General features: G+C 40.6%; 1 protein-coding gene across 2 annotated transcripts; it reads left to right on the forward strand.

Moving 5' to 3' along the window:
• The first annotated feature begins 1,997 nt into the window (after positions 1-1,997).
• On the forward strand, positions 1,998-23,191 carry ssh2b (slingshot protein phosphatase 2b). 2 transcript variants are annotated; one of them, XM_007554263.2, is made up of 15 exons: positions 1,998-2,373; positions 6,700-6,743; positions 14,791-14,903; positions 15,022-15,086; positions 15,172-15,293; positions 15,381-15,446; positions 15,535-15,600; positions 15,730-15,924; positions 16,314-16,407; positions 16,524-16,652; positions 16,933-16,979; positions 17,159-17,305; positions 18,111-18,311; positions 18,895-19,846; positions 20,777-23,191. In XM_007554263.2, the coding sequence occupies exons 1-15, from the start codon at positions 2,311-2,313 to the stop codon at positions 21,980-21,982; spliced, it is 3,510 nt and encodes a 1,169-aa protein (XP_007554325.1). In that variant the 5' UTR covers positions 1,998-2,310; the 3' UTR covers positions 21,983-23,191. The 2 variants fall into 2 exon arrangements, with proteins under 2 accessions (XP_007554325.1, XP_007554317.1); XM_007554255.2 differs by lacking the exons at positions 1,998-2,373; positions 6,700-6,743 and adding an exon at positions 12,132-12,561.
• The last annotated feature ends 492 nt before the right edge of the window (positions 23,192-23,683 follow it).

Consider the following 23,683-nt stretch of genomic DNA (forward strand, 5'->3'; position numbering starts at 1 on the left):
GAGTGGAGCAGCACGAGCAATAACAGCATCTGCGGTCAGAAACTTTACATGGTTTCATTGCTGTCTCACCTCTGTTTAAGTGGTAAGCCATTATGTTGGGGCAGATCACAGAGCTCATGGCTCACCTGTGATTAAACCTGTGGTTTCATATTCCCACAGCTTCCTCTGAATGAGTCTAAATCCAAAGACTATTATCTCTGTCGTAATCTGCATCTCATCTCCTCTCTGCACTTACTGCTAATCCCCCTGGTACAAATAGAACAGCCAAAGCAGGCTGACACATGAATGAAAAGAGTGCTGATAGAGGGAGCTCAGATGTGAATGACTAAAATGACACGCAGGCAGTCATAAAGACAAAGGATGTTAAAAGAAGGGACAAAAATGAGATATAAAAATTCCTCCTCATGCTTTTGAATGACGCATAAATAGAAAAGAACTGACAACAACCAGGAAACGGCATGAATGGTTTGAATATTTGCTTCAGATTGACTCCAAGTGTTGTGATTCATCGCTTTAATCTGTAATTATTTGGCATTCCTGTCTGATTATCAAAAAGAAACCAGTCTGTACACAGCTCGTAAGAATAGGTACAACATTTTCTCCTTATATGCATACTGCTGCACAGTCTGGTATCTGGGCTGTGCTGCCTCTTTCAATGACACACATTCGAGTGTTTGTTACAGGCTATGTCGTTCCTGTTATCATCAATCTGTGCATGGCCTCAGGCGGTGAAGATAACACTGCAGCAGTACAGGTTTAGACAGACAGGCTACATCACCAGAGTTGTGAAATGTAACCCAACTTCCTATAGCCACTTCACTTTGTATATGCAAATAAAATAATGTACGAGTTAGCAACCGTTGGGAAAACAAACATATATCTTTCAGTGAGAACAGCACTGGTTGGCTCCAATAACACAGTTTTAAACTAAAGAACTAAAAAGTAGCAGCCTGTCAGTGATGCTTATTTTATAAAATGATCTATTGTTAGTAAATAAACTCTTTGTGTATTATGAGAATTTTCTCATAAACACTTCTCGCCAGCTCTGTGGTGTTGAACCGCGAGCTATTGTGAGTCACAAATATTTTAACTGAAGAAACGAGAAGTCAAGAAACAAATTCATTTTTAATGGATTTGTTGAAAATGCCATCTTTGAGTTTGTCACTGTTTGTACTTTCTCTGATGCTATTGCTGTTCATTTTATTCTTGTTACATATTTAGCAGCTCTGTGTCTGTTGATTTGTTTTTCAGTAGTTTGCGTCTCCATTATCAGAAATCCCTTAATTTGTGTTTTAGTCTCTATAATTTCCCCAGTAATTTTTATTATTTGTGGCTTTTCTGAGCCATTTTCAGTAAATGCTTTATTGTTTTGAAAAAAGCTGAGTCTATTCTTGCCATAGATGGAAAGTGATGGGTTTTACTACTGAGTTTTGACTTTTGTGTGCAGAGAATTTATTTTTTTGTTTTTCCCATGAATTCATAAGTCTTCTACTTCTATGGGTAATAAGGTTTTGCCATGCTTGGTTATTTAACCCATGGTAAATTTGTGTTTTTGATCATTTCTCACACATTTTTTTTCCAGGTACAGAAATTGCCACTTGCTTTGACAACCGAAGATATAAATTAATTTGGCATAATATCTTTAAAAGTTTACCTTCAGAAAATTTATAATTGCTTTTTTGTTTTCTGAAATGTTAGATAAGCGTATTTATACTTCAGTTTATTAAGAATCACATTGAGCTCCCTGCTAATATTGAGACATGCATCACTTACATTCTTCAGCCAACTGTTATTTCAGTTACCAACAAACTTTCATGACCATAAGACATGGTTAGATGGCAGGTGGACCGTTAAATCCCACACAAAGACTTAGTTATCCAGTTTAATCTATTAGTTTAGTTTAATTATAACAGAGGAGGTCTGTCAGGGACATATTTGTGTATCTAATGACTGTACCGTACTGTCAGGAAAGAAATTCAAGTTTTTTCAATGAAATTCATAACTATGTTGTTTGAAGTTAAATTATGGCTAGCCTATTTCACACTTCTCACAGCTGCTTTGTTTACACCCGGCACTCAGACGGTTAATCGAGATTGACAAGCTAGGGATAGTTGCGCATGCGCAGCTGAAACTGACAGAGGAAACAGCCGGGGAGTAGTCAAACTGTCCACGACCAGAGAGAAAGAAGAAGAGGGAAAACAGCCAGAGGAACAAATAACTCGGCTTCTACGGAGGTTTCCCCCTCTCAGGACAGCTATGCTCATCTCGACGCCATCGCTTCCTCACAGGTGTCCGCTTCCCGGTCGCTGAATGGCGCTGGTTACCGTACAGCGTTCACCGACCCCCAGCACCAGCTCCAGCCCCTGCGTTTCGGTGAGAGCCGCTTTCATTTTTGCTTTTTAATTGAATTCACCCTCCTCCACTATAGCTTCCACTGTCACCTTAAACCACATGTTCTTGTCGTCGAAGGCGGCCCAGGGCTCCGTTTCCGCTGTCTTTTTTAACGGCTGCTGACTGTTTCCAAGTGCTTCGCCTTTGTACCCGTGCGCATGCGTGAAATATAGCACATCATTTTTCAGTTAGTTACTTAATGCATAGTAAACCTGCTCAGAAATTGCGTTTTGGTCTGTGTTGGTCGTATTCAGTTTTCAAAGCATCACACCATTGCCTTCCAGACAAATTAGGCTTTACATAATGTCCCTTTAAAATGGTTCTTGTATGTACATTTCCACCCAGATAAAAAACTTATGTTCTACTCAGACACTTAACTAAGTTCCTCTCTTTTATCTACATGTGAGGTATTGTTTCGGCTATACGAGAACAAACAAAATGCCATGGGATTTGTGCTTCCTCTTAAAAGGAGTTCTGTGAACTTTCTTTGTATATGGGCGAATATGGACGTGTGTGTCTATGTCTTTGCATGTCTGTCACCTCCCCAGACACACACTGCATAGTTTCTACCAGTCTTCCTGTTTCTGTGTGTGGTGGTGTGTTGTGAAGGTAGCCCCATGCAAATGAGAAACACAGGTGTTTTTGGAGTTGTCCTTTCCTTTGGAGGTCTAAGGTCCAGAGAAACAGGAACCACCTCAGAAAGCCTGAAATAGAGAGAGGAAGTAATCTACAAGCAAACTTGTACACAAAAAAATCAGGCTTGTGTGCAAGCTTCCTGTGTAGGTGCAGCTGTTTGTGTAATGTTTGCGACGCCTTAGGCAGTGAAGTTTACAGATTTTTTTTTTTACCTGTACATGCTTGCTTAGAAATGCAAGTGTCATTGTATAATTTGAAAGACTTGTGCAAGCTGAAGATGTTGACATATATATTTTTACCACGTAATAAAAGTACATTAATGGTCTTAGTTATTGCAGTTATATGCTTGAAGTTGTGCAAGTTGTAAATTTTGAAGGATATACTGAGATTTTTTTTTTCAGTAGTTTGCCAGCTAATCACTAATCAGAGGGTCACTTGTCGGATTTAAATCTCAGGCCACTTTATTGGGTCATCTTTGCAGAAAGATTACCATGTCTAGTGAGTGGTTAGTCCTCATTTTTTCTTAAGTTTATATAGGTAATTTTTTTTGTATAACAAAACTATAACTTTTCTGCTTTAAATAAAAACAATTAGATCATCCATCCAGTGATCTGGTTCCTTACCTCCAGCAGTAATTGGACAAGAGGCAGGGTAAACCCTGGACAGGTCACCAGTCCATCACAGGGCAACAAACAGGCTTGACAGACAGGAAAAACAACCACAAGAGACAGAGATCAATGAACAGAACAGTCAGGTTTTTGGACTGTGGGTGGAAGCTAGAGTCTTGAAGAAAACTGCAGGAGAAAACATGCAGAAAGAGCTCAGGCAAGGATTCGAACCCGGAGCTTTCCTGGTGCAAGGCAGCACTGCTGACCACTGTGCTTCCTCCTGTCACATCATACCTGTGTAATTGATTTGTGGCAACACTGTGAAACTGCTGAAAGAGTCATGGCTTTCATAGTGCGAATCTCCAACACTAACCCAAACCTACGCCATCCAGTCAAATATAATTGCTAAAGTGTTTCAGAATTACAGTTTCCCTACAAGTAAACCATTAGTATATCAGATTAATAATCTATTTGCTTTCCCCTTGCTATGCTCCTGAATAAGACGCTGATGTTAAGTTACTTTTTAAACAGAAAGAATTTCAGCCTTAGTATGATGGCCTTGAAAATTGACCCCGTGCCTTTTGTATTCTGAGAGGAAAACAGGTTCTGTGAGTAGGCATAGTGATAACCGCCTTGCTGTGCACACACACATTTTTTTGTCTTGTTTTCCTCATGAAGCACAGAAACAAACAGCATGGAGGAGAGAATGCTTCAATTATTAGTAGCCAATCTGAGTTTTAATCTGATTTTATAGAGGCTTTATTTTTGAGCCAGGGAAAGAAAATTTGCTGAAGTAGTGGAGTAAATGGTAGGGAAGTGCTTTCAGGTGGAAATATGCTTTTAACTTGTGACCTGTGTTCAAATACTGCAATAACAAGTTGCACAGCTTCCCGTATTTGAATACATGTGATGTGTGTGCGCGAAGACGTTTAATGAAATGCCAATTAGCTATTTGCCCTCAACATGTTTTTTGTAACATTTACTTGAACTATGCCTGAGTTAGGGGAAATCCATCGTGTGCTGCACACATGCTGAAGCCGTCCGTTGGCCTCTTGATTACAATCTTTTTAGTATTTTTCTAATGAAGGCAGATAATATAGGATGTTGCACATGAACAGAAACATGTGCCCAGTTTCTGTTGCCCCTTTTGCTCAGGCCTCACATTTCCATTCACCTTGGAAAATTCTCACATTTTCATGTATGCAAAATCTTTGTTTTCTTATCCAAACCAAGTTCAGGTGGTAGCAGCACGTGACACGCCTGCATAAAAAAGCAGAGATCAATCTTCTGACACAAAATCAAAACCTACCATCTTTACGATAAAGATCTTTACATTTGTGCAGTCATTCAGAGAGCTGTCTTTTTGCTGATATAACAGAGTTTTTCCAAAATTGTGACTTCTACGATATTTAAATGTTATGGCCACCAAACGATACAAGGACGCATGTTACCGTATACGAATTAGAGCTTTTTAAGTTTGTTCACTGATGCTTTATTTCTGTTCGAATAAGCCATGAACAGAGCAATCACGTTATTGGACTCGTGTTTCCAGCTGCTCATAGTTTACCTCAGACATGCATCTGTGCTTAGGATTTATTTGAACTGTCTCCTGGGCTGTTCTGTCTGACAGCCGACAATGGAAACCTGCGGATAAGTTGCCTGAAAGAGGATGAGCGTCACCCGTTGTGGTTATTATATTAAGCTACAGCCACAGCAGCGTTGTCAGAACTGCCAATGATAGTTTAATACCATTTTAATATTTTTTTCCAAAGATGGCTTGGTCAAAATCTTCCTATCCTCTTTCTACTCTTGCATACAAATTATGCCAAGGTCATGTTTGCAATTTGCATGAATGAATCAGCAAATAATACTCCATTATAGCTTTCTTCCTTGCTTCAGTCATCTTTTGTCTGTGCTCATTGTTGCCCACCATCAACCTCCTATCCACCCTTGCCTTTTGTAAAGCTGCTGATGTTTTAGTAATGTTGTTAAGGCTAGTTAGGATAAACAAGATAAGTACCGGGCATTACAAGATAAGCACCAAGTGTTCATCTGCTGCCAAGCCTCGGCTTTTTCATTTAACGAGGCTTCATATTACGTTTATTTACTCTTTGGCTTTCCCCATCACTCTGCTTGTTGGTGTTTGTGTGTGTGAAAACGTTATTCTCTGCCCAGCCACACCTTAAAAACAGAATGAGATCATTTTCCTGCAGAGTGTGTAAATTGAGTTGGAGCTGAACTCTGCCCCCTTCGCATGGCTCTGCCGGGCTCCACTCTACAGATGCCACTTGTGCTTTTATTCTCTTTGTGTGACTCCTGTGTGTGTGAATGTTAAAGTTACTGCTTTTTCACCCATCGTAACAGGTTATTTTTTTTTATGTTTGACTATAAATTGTTTGGGATTCTGTCTTTTTTCAAACTAACTGTATGATACCTTGTATGTTTTTTTTAAAAATTGTTTTCTAATTTCTTATAAAATCAGCAGTGCAATTTCATGACAGCAGTTCCAATAGCAATTGTCTTTCTGTTTTCACCTTTAAAACAGAACCAGTGGTTTCTCATTTGGATCTGGTTTGAATGCCATTGACAACTTTGACACTATTGTTTTTATTGTTGATGTTTTTCAAACAACTAAAATTAATTACAGATCACAAACTGTGCCTTACAAAGGCTGTTTTTAGTTTAGGATAATACACTCCAGATTTGACAATAGTGTTACACATTTTAAAATTGCACAGATGCCTGAAAACTTAAATAGTTTTTCCTCTTATCCGCTATTGAATTGAAGGCCAAAAATCTGACGCTTGAATATGAAAAAACACGGAGTTTTAAAAAAGGACATTTATAGTAAGCATATTTACCTTAAACTAGGGCTTCACAATGTTAGGAAAATGTGAAATTCCAATATCTTTGTTGAATTTGGTAATAGAAATGTAAAATGCGATTAAACCAACTTACCTCAGTCTTTTTCCATTTTCACAATAATGCCATGTCTTAGATGTTAGAATGTTTAATAAAGACTGTGCGTTATATATAATCTGATATATTATTTGTTTGTTCCCAGGAGTCCGGTAGTGGGGAGGATGATCGCCGCTCTCAGCCGAGGAGGTAAAATTTTTAACGAGCTTGTCTCAGACGAAGCTCATTATCATATTTATGTGGGTGTGTAGACTATGATTTCTATGTCCTAAATCCAATGTTGTTATGTCAGGTTGAACTTGTGCTTGTGTGACGCGTCAGACTGTCTTTCTCTGTAAGTCTGATGTGACTGAGAGCTGTTGCTGCTGTTGTCACGTCTCAGTCCAGGTTTGCCCCTCGCAGCTGGAGAGCTGGTTTACCCGGTTTCACTCAAACACAGCTGTAGCTGCTTTTGACCCAACAGTGATCAGTAATCACATCCATTCCCAAATGTGTTTAAATGTTAAGCATTCTTACTCCTTTGCTAGATTCAGCACTTTAATCACAAGTGAAAGCCTGAAATCCTCTGGTGATAATTAATGGTTATTTTCTGTCTGTCCTTTAGAGGGCAGCAGCGCCTGTGTTGGGCTGATGTCAGTATGTGGGTCAGGGAAGCTGCCCTGCTGATTCAGGGACAGATTGGTAACCATTCCCAAATTCAGAGCATTCGTGTGTCTGGTCATCAGAGCTCTGCGCCATCCCACTGAGAGAAACGGCCGTCTGCGTTGGAGCAGCTGGCATGGAAATCTTTGCTTGCATATAGGGCCTGATTATGTATGTCTTTACATGGTTAAAGGTACACGATCGGATGTCATATTAACTTTATATCATCTGATCTGAAAGCAAATCGGTTTCTAAAAATGTGAAGATTTGTAGTAAAATAAGGCAGCATCTGGTATTTGAGCTCTATATAGAAGATCTATCATCTTTTTTATTTATTTAATTTCATTCAGTTATACAACATTCAGTTTGAAGACTTGGCACTTGACTTAAAAATTCTCTCAGACCTTCAGTGATATTTATGTCTCCTGTTTCTGAACAGCACCATGCAGTCAGTGAAAAAGCTTTTAGTTTAGAGAAGTAGAAGATAACATTTCTTCCTTAAACTTGTTTAAGGGCGATGCTGCAGAAGCTAATAACTGAAGGTTATCTGAAATCCCAGGTTTAATGTACTTCTGACAACAGGCTTGAAAAAATGTCTGTCACTCATACATTTCAAATCCCACCAGTTGTTTTGAAGATACTTTTATGTGTTTATGTAAGTAAAACTGTAAAATTAAGTTTGTTTATTGAATAATCTGATGGTTATATATTTTTATTTCTGTAGAAAGAACTGTACTGTATAAGAAATGCTATACTTGCACACAAATTTGCTGTCAAATTAGGATTTTTATAAACAAAGGTTATAATTTCTCCAAATTTTGTACTCATTTACTGAACCATTGTAGATCAGTTGATCTTTCTTGTTAATTAAACTTTTGGTGAGCATTGTGGAAATAAATAAATGAACAATCTTAATGAAGAATTTGTATTACACCATGTTTCCACTGTTTGTGTGAATGGGATCATATCACATATGAACTGTGATCTAAAAGTAACGCTAAGCCACCTCCTGCTGATGTACAATTGATCAGATTATAGAAAATTGTTGGAAATCACAGCAATTCAACATGGAAATTAAGTGGCTCATCATGGCTGAACCAAAACATCCCCTGGAAGACGACTCCTTTTCATACTTGGAAAAAAATCAAGTATAAATTGATCGGAAAAAGAATCAAATTCTCCAGGGCTGTGATGATCACATCCACTCGTGATCTGACACGGTTTTCTCTGTCTGCCGCTCGTTGAATGAAAGTCTTTGAATGGAGTATTTTGGCGTGCCTGCATGCAGGTGTATTCTTACCCATTTTAATCAGTCTTTGCAGCTTGTTAAACTAACTTTGCCCAACCTGGGTTTTGTAAGCTGGCCAGGTTGCTGCTGTGATGGTCAAGAATCCCTGACAGCTGGCATTATAATTAAAGTGCTGTGACAACTTTTCTACAGTCTTCGTTTATAGCTCACAATAGAAACCTTTGTTTCCTCCCTGGGACTTTTGTTTTGATTTGCAGAGCCACTGTAACCAGAAGTTACTGCTGGTGGAGAACCTGAGTATTATCTTCTACCCAAAGCTGAACGACGTCTATATGAAATTCTCCAGCTGTCACCAAAATAGTGGAATTATAGTAATTATAGTCATTTAGTGGGACAAAAGTCAAAGTTTTCACATGTATGCCCGTGCAGTGCAGGATTTTTATTCTGAAGTATTTCTTTTTTTCTGTATGAGAGTAGTTTTGTATAATATTGTTTATTCAGATAAAGATAAGCACGATTTCTTATGCACGTGTTAAATCTTTCTCCCCGACAGACTTGTTGAAAGAGTAACATTACTTTTTTATTTATTTTATTTGTTAAGATGAAATTTATAACATCCGAAACATCCATCTTAAAAAAGCTGCAGGGTATCAAAGAGTTAATTTCTTTAAGGCGGCTTTTAATTTAAGTAGTGATTTATTTTATTAATAAATAGAGCATGATGCCATCAGCTTTAGAGTACAACTGTATATCATGTTTTTTAGAAATATGTCCCAGGGGAAGCATATTTAAAAATGATCAGAATAGATCCAAGTACAGAGCCCTGGGGAACATCGCGCATGATTTTGGTATGAACAATGGGTTCATTGTGTTCATAATCAAACGCAAGTCTATAAAATCGAATCCCAACTATGTTTTAAAGTTTTTGTACAATAATTCTGCGATGTTGAAAGTAACACATAAATCCAATATTATTAGAGCAGAAACAAAACCCTTGTCGGAGGCCAGTGTGGTTCCAGATCTATATTTTTCCCTAAATACTAATGGAAACTTAATCGTGTGTTTTTTAGTTTTATTATTCTCTTTGTCTTTTAAATCCACGCCATGATGCTCTCAGATGGATCCTGAATCAGACGGCATTCTCAATGAATTTTCCCACTATGCAGGGATCTGAGCGGGTTTATTCCTCTTGTCGTTGCTAAAATGTGCGTGTGTGTGTGTGTTGCGTGTGTGTGTGTGTTTTCTGCAGCAGACGTTCATTCAGACTCAGATGTGGTGATGCAGCGGTTGTGCCTGCGTAAGCGAGGCCCACTGCAGCGCTGCTGATTAAACCTTGTGACATCAGCACTTTATGGCGGTAGCTACAGCAGCAGCATTCACTGGCGGACCCACAGAGGGGAAATTACAAAGAGACTGAGGATTTAAACATGATTCTCTCATAGTTTTGATCAGTATTCCTGATCCCTTATAATCTCACTCTCTAGATGGAGAAAAAAATAGAATGAGGGTTTAATTTAGCATTTTAATTCAACCCTGTTGTGCTTTAGTGTGCAGAAAGTATTTTGCATCCTTGATTAGACTGTTAATAATCAGATTTAACAGGCCATGTGATATTCCTGCTGAAGAGCGAGTGTGTGTGCTCTTAAATTAAATACTTAAGGCTGTTCTGTGATCAGTAAGGCCACTGTATGTGTTTATACATGTGGCAACAGTAGAGTAACAGTGGAGTGTCTAGTGTCTGCTTGCAAAAACCACATCCTTGCCTTTGTCGCGTGTCATTGGATGCTGTGAGTTTCAGCAGACAAACAGAGCAGTTAGATGGAACTTGAGAAACGGCTTCAACAACACAAACACAAACATGACCCCGCTGGTGGCCTCTGACCTTTTCTAGCTCGACCTGTGATGTGTGGTATGAATAACGGCACTAACACGCCCTTATCACTTGTAAAAGTGTGTAACAAAGAATCAAGAACTATGCAAAGGTGCTTGTTTAGGGAAAAAAGTAAGTATTGTTGGCCAGGTAAACGGTGTGTTTACATGCTGTTTTGTTAACTATCAGATTATGAAAGTGGTTAAAGATTGCTGCAAGTATTTTGGTCTCAGCAATCTCCCCCTTGATCAAAGAAGACCAGAGATGACCTTTGAATGCCCAAAAATAAATATCTACACAGACTGACCCAATAAGTAATACAAGAGCCACAGCAGCAGACCCTGCAGTTGTTGTTTATCCTGGGGAGTGTTTTGCTGTCAGGTGGTGGCCAAGCAGTTGCCCTCAGCACGTAACGTAGCCTAAAAACTGAAACCATGTGTGATCAACGGGTAGCGTGACCCAAGTCGGTGATCAGGTTCCTACTACACACATGGGAAGGCTGGACTGTCAGTTTTGATTTCTCAATCGTCTTTTTCCGTTGTTGTTGTTTGTTGTTGTTGTGGAAACGCCCACAGTATCAGGAGTAGCTGGCTCAAACGCAGACCTGCTATATGTTATGCTATTCTCCCAGCAGAAGTGATCAGAAAACAAACATGATCAATGTGTAGCTCACTCTATTAACAAGATGCTTCATGCTGAGGGAAGATTATTACTCCTTAAACAAGAGTCACAAGAATGGGATTTTGTCTTACCAGGATTGAAAACATGAGGAACATCTTAGGCAAATTTTTGAAAGTTAAAGCCGGAAGAAGCTGAAAAGTTGCAACAAGCTGGTTAAAGAAGGTAAATCTGAATATCCATCCATCCATCCAGTTATCTTATGCTTTCAGGGTCGCGAAGGGGCTTTATCATAATTGTACCTGTCAGACTTCCTGCTTCCTGATTATATCAGCTGGCTTTTACTGCATCATGTGATAAACAGGCAACCTACCTAAAAGTTTGTCTTCTCTTTGCTGCCACAACAACCGTGACCTGTCGAGACCTGGACTAGACCGCAGAAGGTGTGCTGTGCTGTCAGACAGCACAATTTAGTTTTGCAAAGCCTTTTGTTTTCATAGGGTTCCTTAGCAAATCGGGTTTCTACATGGCTTTTTATTGCTCTTTGGTCCAAATGTAATCCTTATGTTCAAAATGTTTGGTATTTTTTGGTGACAGGACAAATCTCTGACTATTTGGCCCCATTCACAAAAACTGTGATGCTCTGTATTTTATGTTGTGAGCTGTAGTGGCTTGTTTTTTGGGTCACTCTGCATGTGACCCTGTCACATGTTTACCTCGCTTTCTGTCTTGAACAGAAACTGTTTTAAGGAGAAAGCGGCATCCCACAAAATCAGCAATTGTGTCCTTCACAATTTGGCCCTTCACTCAAATCCTTACTTATGTCCATTTTCTTGCTTAAAATACCAACTTCGAGGGCAAACTGTTCACTCCCTGCCTAATATGCCCGACCACCTTCAGGAGCCATGATGAAAATGGTCATATTTACATAACCTGTCAGAGGTTACAATGTTTTGTCAGATATTCGTCAGAGAGAAAAAAAAGACCAATGGCGATGCAACCTTTTTCAGTATGTTGAAATATACGTTTGAAAAAAAAAAAATTCTTAATCTAGGTCTCTTACTCAAGAGCCCCTCTCTAAGATTTCTCCCCCCTGATAATCCGTCATCCAGACCTCCATATCTTGCCGTTTCCTCCGATTGGGCCGTGCGAGTGTCTCCTCCCCTTCAGCGGGAGGATTTACCGCAGCTTGCCGCAGACGCATGAGAAAGTAGCCGCTGAGCAGATGGTGATGCACCTGCTCCGTCACAGTTTCTGTTAATAAACGTGTCGGCGTCTTTGCGGGATTTATTTATTTATTTTTGTGCGCACCGTAACACCGCGCAGCTGTGAGCAGCAACCGGAGACTCGTTTGTTGCGATGCCATGAGCAATAATAATAATTAAAAAAACGACAAAGTGTGAGTTAGCGTAGTTTTTACGTTTGAACTAATCCTTGTGGGATTCACGCATTTTAGTCGGCGGTTATCGATAGCTAACCCGTTTTAGCGCCGGAGCAGCGATGCCTCCCGGAGTGGTGACCGCCCCTCGCAGCTCGTCTGCCGGCTGCTTCTGCGCCTGCTGCGGGGTCAGGATCAGACCCTATTTCAACGAGAACTCCGTGATCTCCCAGGGGGAAATCTATCAGCTGTAAGTTCTGATCGGAAATCATCAGAATGTGAGCTGCTGATCCATTTTGAACTCCTCTTAAGTTGTTATATTTACCCCACTTTCTTAAGTCTTTGTCATTCCTCTATATAGGCTTGGATTAAAATGGCTTAGAGTCTTGATGTCTTATAGAAAGTATGCCAGCAGCCTGGATGAAACGGTTTCTCTTGCTTTTGCCTCCTTACAAACTTCCCTGCAGATGCTTCACCTGCTCACATGCTCTTCCCCTCCACCCACCTCTGTTTCCATGCATCTGAAGGGAGCCTAGGACAGCAAGCACACTGTGTACCCCAGACACTTTCATAGCTTATAATTAATCTGTCAGCTCTGGAGGTGAACACTCTGGATCATGCTGGCATTTATTGGTGATTTATGTGTTTGATCAACGAAGCAAGAAATATTTCCTGCACCTATTCATTATTAACACTTCCATAAGACATGCTGTGTGGGTCTGTGTGTGCAAACTCGGCTCTTTCACAAGATCTTGGTATGAAGATCCTGAAGGCATGCTAATGGCATTGTGCTAACATGCAGATTTATTTTTTGTCTTGAAGAGTGGCATGTGGGTATTGTCATCACACTGTCAGTGCTGTCATTTCTGAGTGTTGCTAGTGTTTTTAGGATGTGTAATCCTTGTTGATCCTCTTAATCCTTCACAGAAAAACCAAAGTTTATCTTAAAAAAATGTAGTTTGTTTCATTACATTCTACTTTTACAGTGGAATTTTGTAGCATAAAGGTGCTTGCCTAAAGCCAACATTTGTCTTTTTTTGTCCCTTTTGTCTTGTAATGACTCCTCTGTCTTGATGACAGGTGGTTATATTTCCAGACTTTCTGTCTCTCCACCTCATCCTTGCCCTGTGTTTATGTTCTGGCTTTGAAATGAGTGACGGATATGGACACTCAGTCAGCAGTGCTGAAAGGATCTGCCTTCACCGCTGTCATAAAATACAAACAGACTTGAGTTTCAGCGTTGGATTAATCCTGAGAATGCCAACAATTTGCTAAGCAAAACATATAATCACCACTACACTGAATTTTGGTAACAATTGGCAATAAAAACACCTGAGAACTTTGCAATCAGATTATTGAGTTGGGTATCTTAAGTCCATTACATAATTCAATTATCCAAAGAGTTCTCGGCTTAAGTGGCTTAGTGAGAGGTGCCAAAGTGTGTGCCAGATAGTTGTTCAGGTTTGTGTGAACAAGTGGTGATATCGCAAAAAAGTTGAGGAAATTCAAAATAAAGGAGAAATTGTTTGTCAAAGTGCAAGTTGCTTTTATTTACTTTGCAAACCAGTTCATTTTTGTCGTGCCTCTATCATTTAGGAACACTTAAAATCCAACTCAGCAAACATGGCTATATGTGGCTGGGTTTTGTTTCACATAGCAATCTCAACTGTCTTAAGCTCATAAATCTGGCCTGTAATGGTTGTGCACGAGATTATTTGTTTGTTTTTACTAGAGCACAGAAGAAACTTGAAATCAAAACAGAACTTTTGAAGTGCAATCCCCCTTTCAGCCAAGCTTTGATTGCAGGCGTTTACCAGATATTGTTGAACAAACATTTTTATGGTTGCTTGATATGGCTGGGAATAAAAAGCTACAGAAGTATTTGAACTATTGGTGAAAGTTAAAGTGGCAAGTTGCAACAAACGGCTCCAGTGCTGGCAACATTTAAAGATGTGTATGTATGATAAAATATTTTATTACTGTAGATTTACCTCACTGCAAATAATAAAAAAAAACCTTTTAGTTCTGGTGCATTGATCCTCTACCAATACCTAACAGTGAGGGGCGAGGTGCTTTTCTACATTTTCATGCTCTGCTCGCCTGCAGTGTTTTATTGCCAAAAAGCTGAATCCTTGGTCTCTCATTGGACCAAAGTAAAAAGTTCCATCTAACATCCCAGTAAACCTTGGCATAAACCAATGAACATATTAAATTGGGGATTTTTTTAGCTTGACTGTGCTGCAACAATGATTTCAGTTTTTAGGCTTTTTAACAATCTACACCAGGGATGCTAATGAATGTACCCCCCAGTGTAAGATTTTTCTTCATCTGAATGTTTGTTGTGCAAAGTACCTGAAATGTAAAGTCCCAAAAAGGTGTTAATGTTTCTTTTTTAATTTAAATTTTTAAAAAGGTGTTGATGTGTTTCTGTTTTAATTAACATTTTTTTCCAACCAATTTCCTTTTTGTGTCTGTGCAGCATCAGTGAAAGTTTCCTGACAGTCAAAGGAGCTGCTCTCTTCCTGCCCCGAGGAAATGGCTCTTCTCCGACTTCAGCCTCTCGCTTCACTCAGCTGCGCAGTAAACATGCAGGTGAGGCGGAAGGTTCTGTTTAAATCAACTACCTTTTTCTCTAGTTTTTTTCTTTTTTTAAGCTCGACGATGTAGCATTAATTCAGTCTGATCAGCCTTGTTTCTTGAATCCTAACAGGAGACATCCAGCAGCATCTGCAGACCATGTTCACTCTCCTCAGACCAGAGGACAACATCAAGCTGGTGGGTGCACAATGCTGCTCAAAGCACGGTCTGCCTTCAGCGCTGGTGTTTAAATTGGTTCTGACTTTAATCATTCCTGCTCCAGGCGGTTCGTTTGGAGAGCGCCAGCACTCAGGCCACGCGCTACATGGTGGTGGTCTCAACCATCGGGCGCCAGGACACGGAGGAGAGCGTGGTTTTAGGCATGGATTTTAGTCCCATTGATAGGTGAGAAAATGATGCACCCAAGTTCATGTTTCCAGCTTTGATGATGTCATAAAGTTGTAAAATGGTGGGTTTTTCTTCTCCTTACAGCTCATGTTCAGTTGGTATGGTTTTGCCTTTATGGAGTGACACCTTAATACACCTGGATGGAGATGGGTGAGACTTTTCTAAACATGATGAAACTGAGCACAGTGCAAGCAAATGATGGCAAAATGACTGAAAGTTTTCTGTTCTTTGCTCTCAGAGGATTCAGTGTATCAACAGACAACAAAGTGCATGTATTCAAGCCTGTCTCTGTGCAAGCCATGTGGTGAGTCTAAAGAAAAGCAAATTTATCTTTTTATTGTTTTAAAAGCTTTTATCCTGCCATCGTCTTTGTTCCATTCTCAAAAATCTTTTCACTGTCTGAATTGTGACGCTTTCCAACTCATATTGGCAGGTCGTCTTTGCAGTCGCTCCACAAGGCCTGTGAAGTGGCTCGCTGCCACAACTACTTCCCAGGCAGCTTGTTCCTCACCTGGGTCAGCTACTATCAGAGCAGGGTGTCCTCCGACCAGGCCCGCATCAACGAGTGGAACGCCATGCAGGATGTGCAGTCACACCGCGCCGACTCACCCGTCCTTTTCTCTGATGTGTAAATATTCAAATCCTTTATTAGTTGGCATACTGCTAATTTACACTACCACGCAAAAGTGTAATTGATTTTTCAATATTTTCCATCTTTCTCTACCTTACAAAATTCTGAAGGGTGTTTGTGCTGAACCCATATCACTCAGCAATTTGTAGAACTATTATTTGCAGGCAATTCTAGTTAGAATTGCAAGTTTTTTTCAAAATTGCTGAACATTAAAAGCATCTGGAGAAAATTATTTTAGGTCTTGCCACAGACTCCATGTTGCAATCACAAATGCATTCTAATTTTTGTTGGGTTTTGATGTAAAATCCTAATACATTGAAGTTTGTGCTTTTAAAGACATTTGTGAATACTTTTGTCTAACTTTGTATGTTGTCTTGTTTCTCCAGCCCCACAGAGAGAGAGCTCACAGAGCGACAGATAAAAACCAGTTTGAGGGAGATCATGATGCAGAAGGATCTCGAGAATGTCACCTGTAAAGAAGTGAGCTGCCTCAGATGCTTGGTGTAAAGATCTGTCAAGCAGAAGCAGTCATTTATTTAGATGTTGCTCCAAATTAGGTTAAACTGAACAGCCTGTTCTCTGACTGTGTCCCACAGATCCGGACAGAGCTGGAAATGCACATGACATGCAACCTGCGAGAGTTCAAGGAGTTCATCGACAAAGAGATGATTGTTATCCTGGGCCAGATGGACAGTCCTACGGAGATCTTTGACCACGTCTTCTTGGTATTTTGGCAGCAAACAAAAACACTTCTTTTGGATGTTACTCTAAACAGATAAAGCTTTAGTTACACTTGAACTGTTTAGCTTCACCTTGTGTATTAAACCAGAGCAACCTGATGCTGTCTTGTGTAATAAACTGCTTGCAATTTTAAGGTACTTGGGGCTTGTTTGGTTTGTAAAGACATACTGTACATGAGGCATGACTTGCCATGGGATTTAGGACTGATGAAAAGCTCTGAGGAAGGCCTAGAACAACACTGAGGATTGCTTTTGTTTCCTACAGGGATCTGAGTGGAATGCATCTAATTTGGAAGAGCTGCAGAAGAGCGGGTAAGGAAAAGCAAAATGCAACGAAACACATTCAGTGAAACATCCATAGCAGGGATAGCAATGAAAACAGTAAAGAATAAATATGCTTAAAATGAGAACATTGTGGTGTGTTTAGAGTTAAACAGCAGCAGACAAGCAGTCTCTTATTTTCATCTAACCTCTGTTTACTTCCTGTCCAGGGTTCAGTACATCCTGAATGTAACGAGGGAGATCGATAATTTCTTCCCCGGTGTGTTTGAATACCACAACATCCGCGTCTACGACGAGGAAGCCACCGACCTGCTTGCTTACTGGAACGACACCTACAAGTTCATATCTAGAGCAAAGTGAGTTTTATTGGATTCCTGTGCAATCTGGAAAAGTATGAAGACTGTTTTAAAATATGTAACGATGTGTAACAAGAACAGTGTTTCCAGTCTTAATTCATTTTCCCTGTTATAAGATAAAAATCTAAATTTTTGAAAGCAAAATAAAGAACAAAAGTTCTTTTTAATTGGATTATTTTTAACTCTTATCTTTGATTTACAACATCACAACCAGGACTTTTTACAGACAAATATATCGGCTGTGCTTCAGCAAATATATTCAAGATGAAGGATAGATTTAAAACTTCAGCCTTATAAACTTCAGTTTATAAGGAAAAACAGGATAAAGGGGAAACAAAATGTTTTTTGTCACATTCAATGACTTTTGGTACCTACAGTGAATAAATCCCAACAGACAAATGTTTTGTCAGGGTTAGTGATAATTTATGATTAGTGAATTTGTTACATTTAATCAGGAAACTAATTATTTTGTATAGTTGTTAGTATTACTCTCATTTACTTCCAAATGTTTACATAATCTAAACATTTACATAATGTAAATTATGTAAATTTTTCTGCATTTGAATCTGCAGAAAAACTCTATCCCAAATTAATCAACACAACTATAGTTTCACTTTAAACTGAAACCATTGGCAAAAAATGTTTACAAGAGAAGGATTTTTTTTACTTGAACATAAACCATCAGCTAATTTTTTCTGTTCCAAAAGTGTATTTTTTTTTTCCTTGAGATTTTGCTTCTGAATCAGCTCATTTGTTTTAAACACAAAATGACAATGAATAACTGAATTGTTCTGGTCTGCACCAGGAAATCTGGCTCAAAGTGCCTGGTCCACTGTAAAATGGGAATAAGCCGCTCTGCAGCCACGGTGATCGCGTACGCCATGAAGGAGTACGGCTGGGATCTGAAAAACGCCTTCGATTACGTAAAGGAGCGCCGGACTGTGACCAAACCAAACCCGTCCTTTATGAGGCAGCTGGAGGAATACCAGGGCATTCTGCTAGCCAGGTATGAATGTAACATTTTAACCACTGGATATTTGGAACAAAAAACACAAAACGTCATTATTATTTTAGCAATTTAGTGGAATATGTGATTGAATCTATCATCTTATTTGGTGCTTTAGTGTCTGTGCTGTGAGGGATTTTTACTGCTTTAGTCATTTTGTCAGTTTTGAATTTAAATATACACCTAAACATAATAATAATATCTTGAGGTTTTTATGGAAGATGTGTTTCTGCTTATCCAACATACAACAGAGCTTCACTAAATCAGACATTTTTTGTAGATGAATGCCAATTTTTGTATATGCACAAAAATGTTTTTTTTTAATGTTTTTTATTTTTTTCCCCTTAATTTGATTTGCCATTCACCAATCCTGGCCTATTAAAGGGAAAATGTTAGAGTTCTAGTGTTTGACTGGTTGGTTGATGACAGAAAATCTAAATGACAAAAATCATTTTCAGAATTTAATCATCGTTGAGACGATAAGCTTGCACAACAGGACATAACTTTGACATAAATTATGTGAATCAACTAATTCTGCTAAATTTAGTTAATTTTGTCTTTACATCTGTCATTTATTTTGTAGCAAGCAACGGCACAACAAGTTATGGCGTTCTCACTCTGATAGCGATCTGTCTGAGCACCATGAGCCCCTGTCCAAGTCCCTCGCCCAACCCAACAGCCTGGGTCGCGCTGACCCCCATAACCAGGCCAGCAGCATGCCTGGCCCCTCTGTGAGAGATCTGCTGGACTCTCTGGGAACGTCGCAGAGCGCTGGAAAAGCAACATACTCCACGAGCCAGCCTGACACCGGCACCCAGTCCAGTCGGCTCGGCTCCTCTGTCTTTGATGATGCGCCGTCTTTATCAGGTGATGCTAAAGCTAAGAGCCTGGAGGAATCCTCTCAGGCTGATACGGCCACCAGCAGGCAGCTCACCCACCTCCACCCCGACTCCACAGCTGGTTCTGTGTTTTCTCCCACCCTCTCCAATGGTCTGTGTGACTCAGAGGAGCAGCCATCGTCGCCTCCCCCCTCCCAGCCAAGGGCGGCTACAGTGGTCCCTAAGCCTGAGCGGACAGACGTGGTGACTGTTGCACAAAGCGTTTTGGTGGGCCAGTCTCACCCATCTCCCTCTGTTCACCACCTCCCCTCCTCTCCAGATCAATCAACCACGAATGAAGCCGCCAAACCGCAGGCTTCTGAGCCTGAGCCACCAAACACACACCAGCCTGGACCCCACTGCTTATCTGCACCAGTGCCTATTGAAGAAACGGACGATCATCAGACATGTGGCTCAGATCCGCCGTCCTCCAACAACGACATCAGCAGCTCTCCCCCCGCGGCTCCGCATGACAATGTGCTGCTGTTCGGCCATAGTGCAGATCACATAAACTTTTTTAGTGCCAGGGAAAAATTCAAGGGAATGAGTCACGATGGCAAAACTCAGAGTGCTGCTGTGCAGCTGAAGAGCTGTGGCAAAGACCATCTACCACAGGAGGACATAAACAGTGGGGGGCAGGAGGAGGAGAACAGAAAGGTAACCATTGCTTGTAAGTTTCCCTCTATACCTTCTTTCAGTCTTTGTCCTTAGTGTGAGTGAGAGAGTGAGTGGATTTTCTGAGAAGTTAAGCTATAATTATCTTAGAAATCCTACAGTATTTACATATCTTTAACTTTAAATATAATTGAAAACAAGTTATTTTCAGTAATTCAATTCAAAAAGTCTAACTCAGATGAACTCATTAAGCACAAAGTGGTACATTTCTTAATTTCTTGGCAGCTGGCCATTGTTCCTCTGTGGTTAAAATCGAGTCAGTTTTCTGGCACTGATGTAACAGTGACACCATGATCATTAGGTGTGGCATTGGTGGCAGAGTGAAATCAGCATCTTCTTAAAGCTCATCCACAGAAGAAACTTTTCTGCTGTACATTCAGACACTGAGATCTGTAATTTCTAAGTGAAATGTAGAAAATATTTAGTCTTAAGAGGCCTTTGAACCAATAAGCAGGCAAGTTCTTTGATGATTTCTCTGGTTCAGGTTAAGATGAAGAATGCAACAGCTGTGAATCTCTCCCTGCTCTTGCGTTGGCTTATCAAGGCTTCAGTTATCCTTGTAGAATGAATTCATTTTTCCTAATATACCTTTTTTTCTTCCACCTAACTTTACTTTAGGTACTTGGACACTCCCTGATGTATCATTTTTTGTATAATGAATAGTATAAGTTTGACTTTTTGAATTGGATTTTTTTTTTTTAAATTAACGTCTCAATGATAGTTTTGTGTGTTCAAGTATGTTTGAATTTTGCATTTACATACCAATATATAATTGAAATTATTCCAAATAAGCATTTAGATTCTCATGATTCAAGTGTGCCCTCTAGTGGTTGCATGTAGAAAAGGTCAAAAGTGTTTTTATTGGTTTCACTTTATTAATATTTTTGCTTCTGAATGATCTCTGCTCTGTAGGAAATCCCAGCTCCTGCGCAGGTCGCAGGAGTGAACCCCACAGAGACCCTCACCCCTCCAGAACCACCAGGCTCCCACGACCAAGACGGGACGAGGTCGAAGCAGGAAATGGAGAATCTGGACGCCGTCCCTCAGAAGGAGGCCAAGAGTGTAAGAGAGGAATCCAAACAGAAAGAGGACGAGGAGGCCACCCCCCCTCGCCTCTACAGCGACTGGACCCGGGGGTCTGTGCGGCGAGCTACGCAACAGCTGGAGCAGCGGATGAAACGGGAACACGAGACGCCGTTGGCCTCGTCCTCTGGCAGCACCTGCGGCTCCCAGCGTCGTCCAAACAGCATCCACTCCACAGTGCCACAGGACGCATCGGTTTCCCCGCGGGTGTCTGTGGAGGGAGCGCAGGAGGGCGGGGATGGCATGTTTAGACTGGTTGGAAGGGGGAGCACATGTGGGTTTCTGGGAAATGTAGAGAAAAGCACAAAGGGACTCAAACTCCAGCCTGCTGACACCAGATTGCTGTCTACCTCTTCTCCTTTCCAACACTCTGCACCATCTCCCTTTGCGTCGGTAAACTTCCTGTGTTTGGAAGGTGTGACGGAGCTTGAGTCGTGCGTGGACTGGGACTGTTACGCCGAGGGACTCCACGCTGACGTCGCCTTCAGGGAGACGTGGGAGACCCTGTGCGAGCTGGGTGTCTTCCTGCAGCAGGTCGGCTCGGCGGGAGCCTGCTTCAGCCAGGGCTCAGGAAGCGCTCCGAAGCAAGGCAGCAGCCTGCAGAAAAGGGTCAGAGAGGTAGAAGCCAGGATCCGGCAGGCGGGCCTGACCCCGCCGTCTCTGATGAAGCGCTCGGCGTCGCTGGCCAAACTGGGCTGCCTGGAGCTCCTAGCCAACGATCTGACTGAGCTGGAGCGCAGCTGCTCTGCTGCAGCGCCGCCCTCTTCTCAGGCTCCTCTCCACGCCGCTGGTGATGAATCCAAAAAGCAGCGAGTGCACAGTTCTCCTCTGTTCAGCAGCAAACATCCAGAAGCTAAGAATGTTTCTACTGCTGGAGAAGGCTTTCCATCGTCAAAAAAACTTCCAAACGCTGACCAAGACTCTCTACATTCTCCTGGGCTGACTCTTCTGACCAACAGGCAGCAGTATGGGAAGACTCACCCGCTGAGGCAGCTTCAGAAAAGAACTGTTGGCACCCTGTACAACACCATGTGACCCTCACTGTGTGTGTATGCGTGTGTGTTTGTGTGCGTGCACCTCTTAAGTGGAAATCAAGTGCACATGTTGGATTTATTCAGCAAACCGAAGCCTCTTGCCTTAAAGGATAGTTTTTAGTTGTTGTTTTTGTACATTTTTTCCCTACAGATCCACCAAGAGCCTCTGTGAAATCAGCGACACCATCAGTTAAACAACAAGAACCATCGCCTGACCTGAAACCCAAACTTGTTCCTGAGCCTGTACATACTCCCTGTGCCCATCATTGCTGGTTTTCTTGATCGTTCTCGTATATCACAGGAAGGTGGGATGTTGCCTCTGTCATTTCTGCCTCTTGCTAAAGTTTCTTAAAACATATTTTCTGGAGAGTTTTATTCATTTTCCGCCAATATTTTTGCGTAACTGTCAAAATCAGGCAGAAATCGTAACCGCCAACCGTTTCTTGAATGCAGATTCGAAACGCTTCTTCATCAGAAAGTGGAAACCCAAATTTTGGATTTTGAAATAGAAAGAGTGGAAGAATGTTTTTTTTTTTTTTTCGTAACACAATATCAATACCTCAACCAAATCCGACCTGCGCAGTCGTCAGGCTCTGGTTTTCTGGAATGTCCTCCTCCGTCTGAAACAATTTTGAACTACACTTGATAAACTGGAAACAAAACCTGGTGTCTTTCGTTGTTCTCTCAGCTCTGAAGCCGATCAGAGCTGATTCCTCGTGTGTTTAGCTGTGAGGGAGGGAGGGTAGTTTTGGGGGGCTATAATGGCAGAGTGTATATTTATGAGTTTCCTGCTGTGATCTCTTTTGGATGTAAGTCTGTCTTCTGAGTGTTTAGAAACTACGTGTTTTTTTTATAAACATCTGGAATGTGTCGGTGACTGAGTTAGTTTTATTTTGAATGGATCTCTTTAGTACAGCTTTTAGGAGTGTGCCTGTGACTGGCAAGTGAAACTTCTCTGCAATCAGAAATATCTGTACAGGGACGTCTGTCATACATGCACTTTACTCCCTTTTTTTTACTTTTGATTGTGACTTTTTATTTTTACGTGGGTTTGCTATTTTTCGGGAAGCATGCTTAAGCGGTAGTAGGTGTCGGGTGTATGTGTGTGTGTATGTAATGTCAACCACATTTTGGATTTTATTTTAATTCGTTGATGTAAATATTTTATATTGTGCTTCAACTGTGACCATAAAAATTGAGATTATTAAAATTCGTGTTTTCCCTGAGTTTATTAAAGAGCCTTAAAGTCTGCTGGTAAAACAATGAGAGAAAAGTTTGTTTTGGATTATTTTAGCTTTAAACTATAAAGTGATTTCAGCCTTTTCCTCCTGGGTAGAACTGGTGTAACTCAGTCAGGAAGGTCGGCCATCTTGGTCAGGCAAACCTCATCGGCTCTGCCCATTAATGGTCTGGCTTTGATGGTCACTATAAAACATTGACTTTGTATTTCAGTCACTTATGCAAGCTTACACTGATTGTTGATTTGGAAGACTGATTTCAGTTCCTGATGGATTTCTTCAGATGTTGCTTTAATATTTCCAGATGGCATCCTCTGTCACCCTTAAACTTCCCAGCTAGCATAATATCACTCAAAAGTTGCAAAATAGAACCATATGTTTTGATTCTGTATATAATTCCTTAAAATGTTAAAATACCAATGTTCTTTATTAAAGAGCTTTTGGTAATATAGAAACATAAATGG

Source organism: Poecilia formosa, unplaced genomic scaffold (genome assembly GCF_000485575.1).
Source record: "Poecilia formosa unplaced genomic scaffold, Poecilia_formosa-5.1.2 Scaffold3, whole genome shotgun sequence".
In the NCBI taxonomy this organism is placed as follows: Eukaryota; Metazoa; Chordata; class Actinopteri; order Cyprinodontiformes; family Poeciliidae; genus Poecilia; species Poecilia formosa.

Bases quoted from the DNA above. Each gene is read 5' to 3' on its own strand.
- ssh2b (XM_007554255.2), top strand. From the start codon at position 12,434: ATGCCTCCCGGAGTGGTGACCGCCCCTCGCAGCTCGTCTGCCGGCTGC. The intron at 15,447-15,534 runs GTGAGACTTTTC...CTTTGCTCTCAG, and splicing joins ATACACCTGGATGGAGATGG to AGGATTCAGTGTATCAACAG. The intron at 17,306-18,110 runs GTGAGTTTTATT...GGTCTGCACCAG, and splicing joins AAGTTCATATCTAGAGCAAA to GAAATCTGGCTCAAAGTGCC.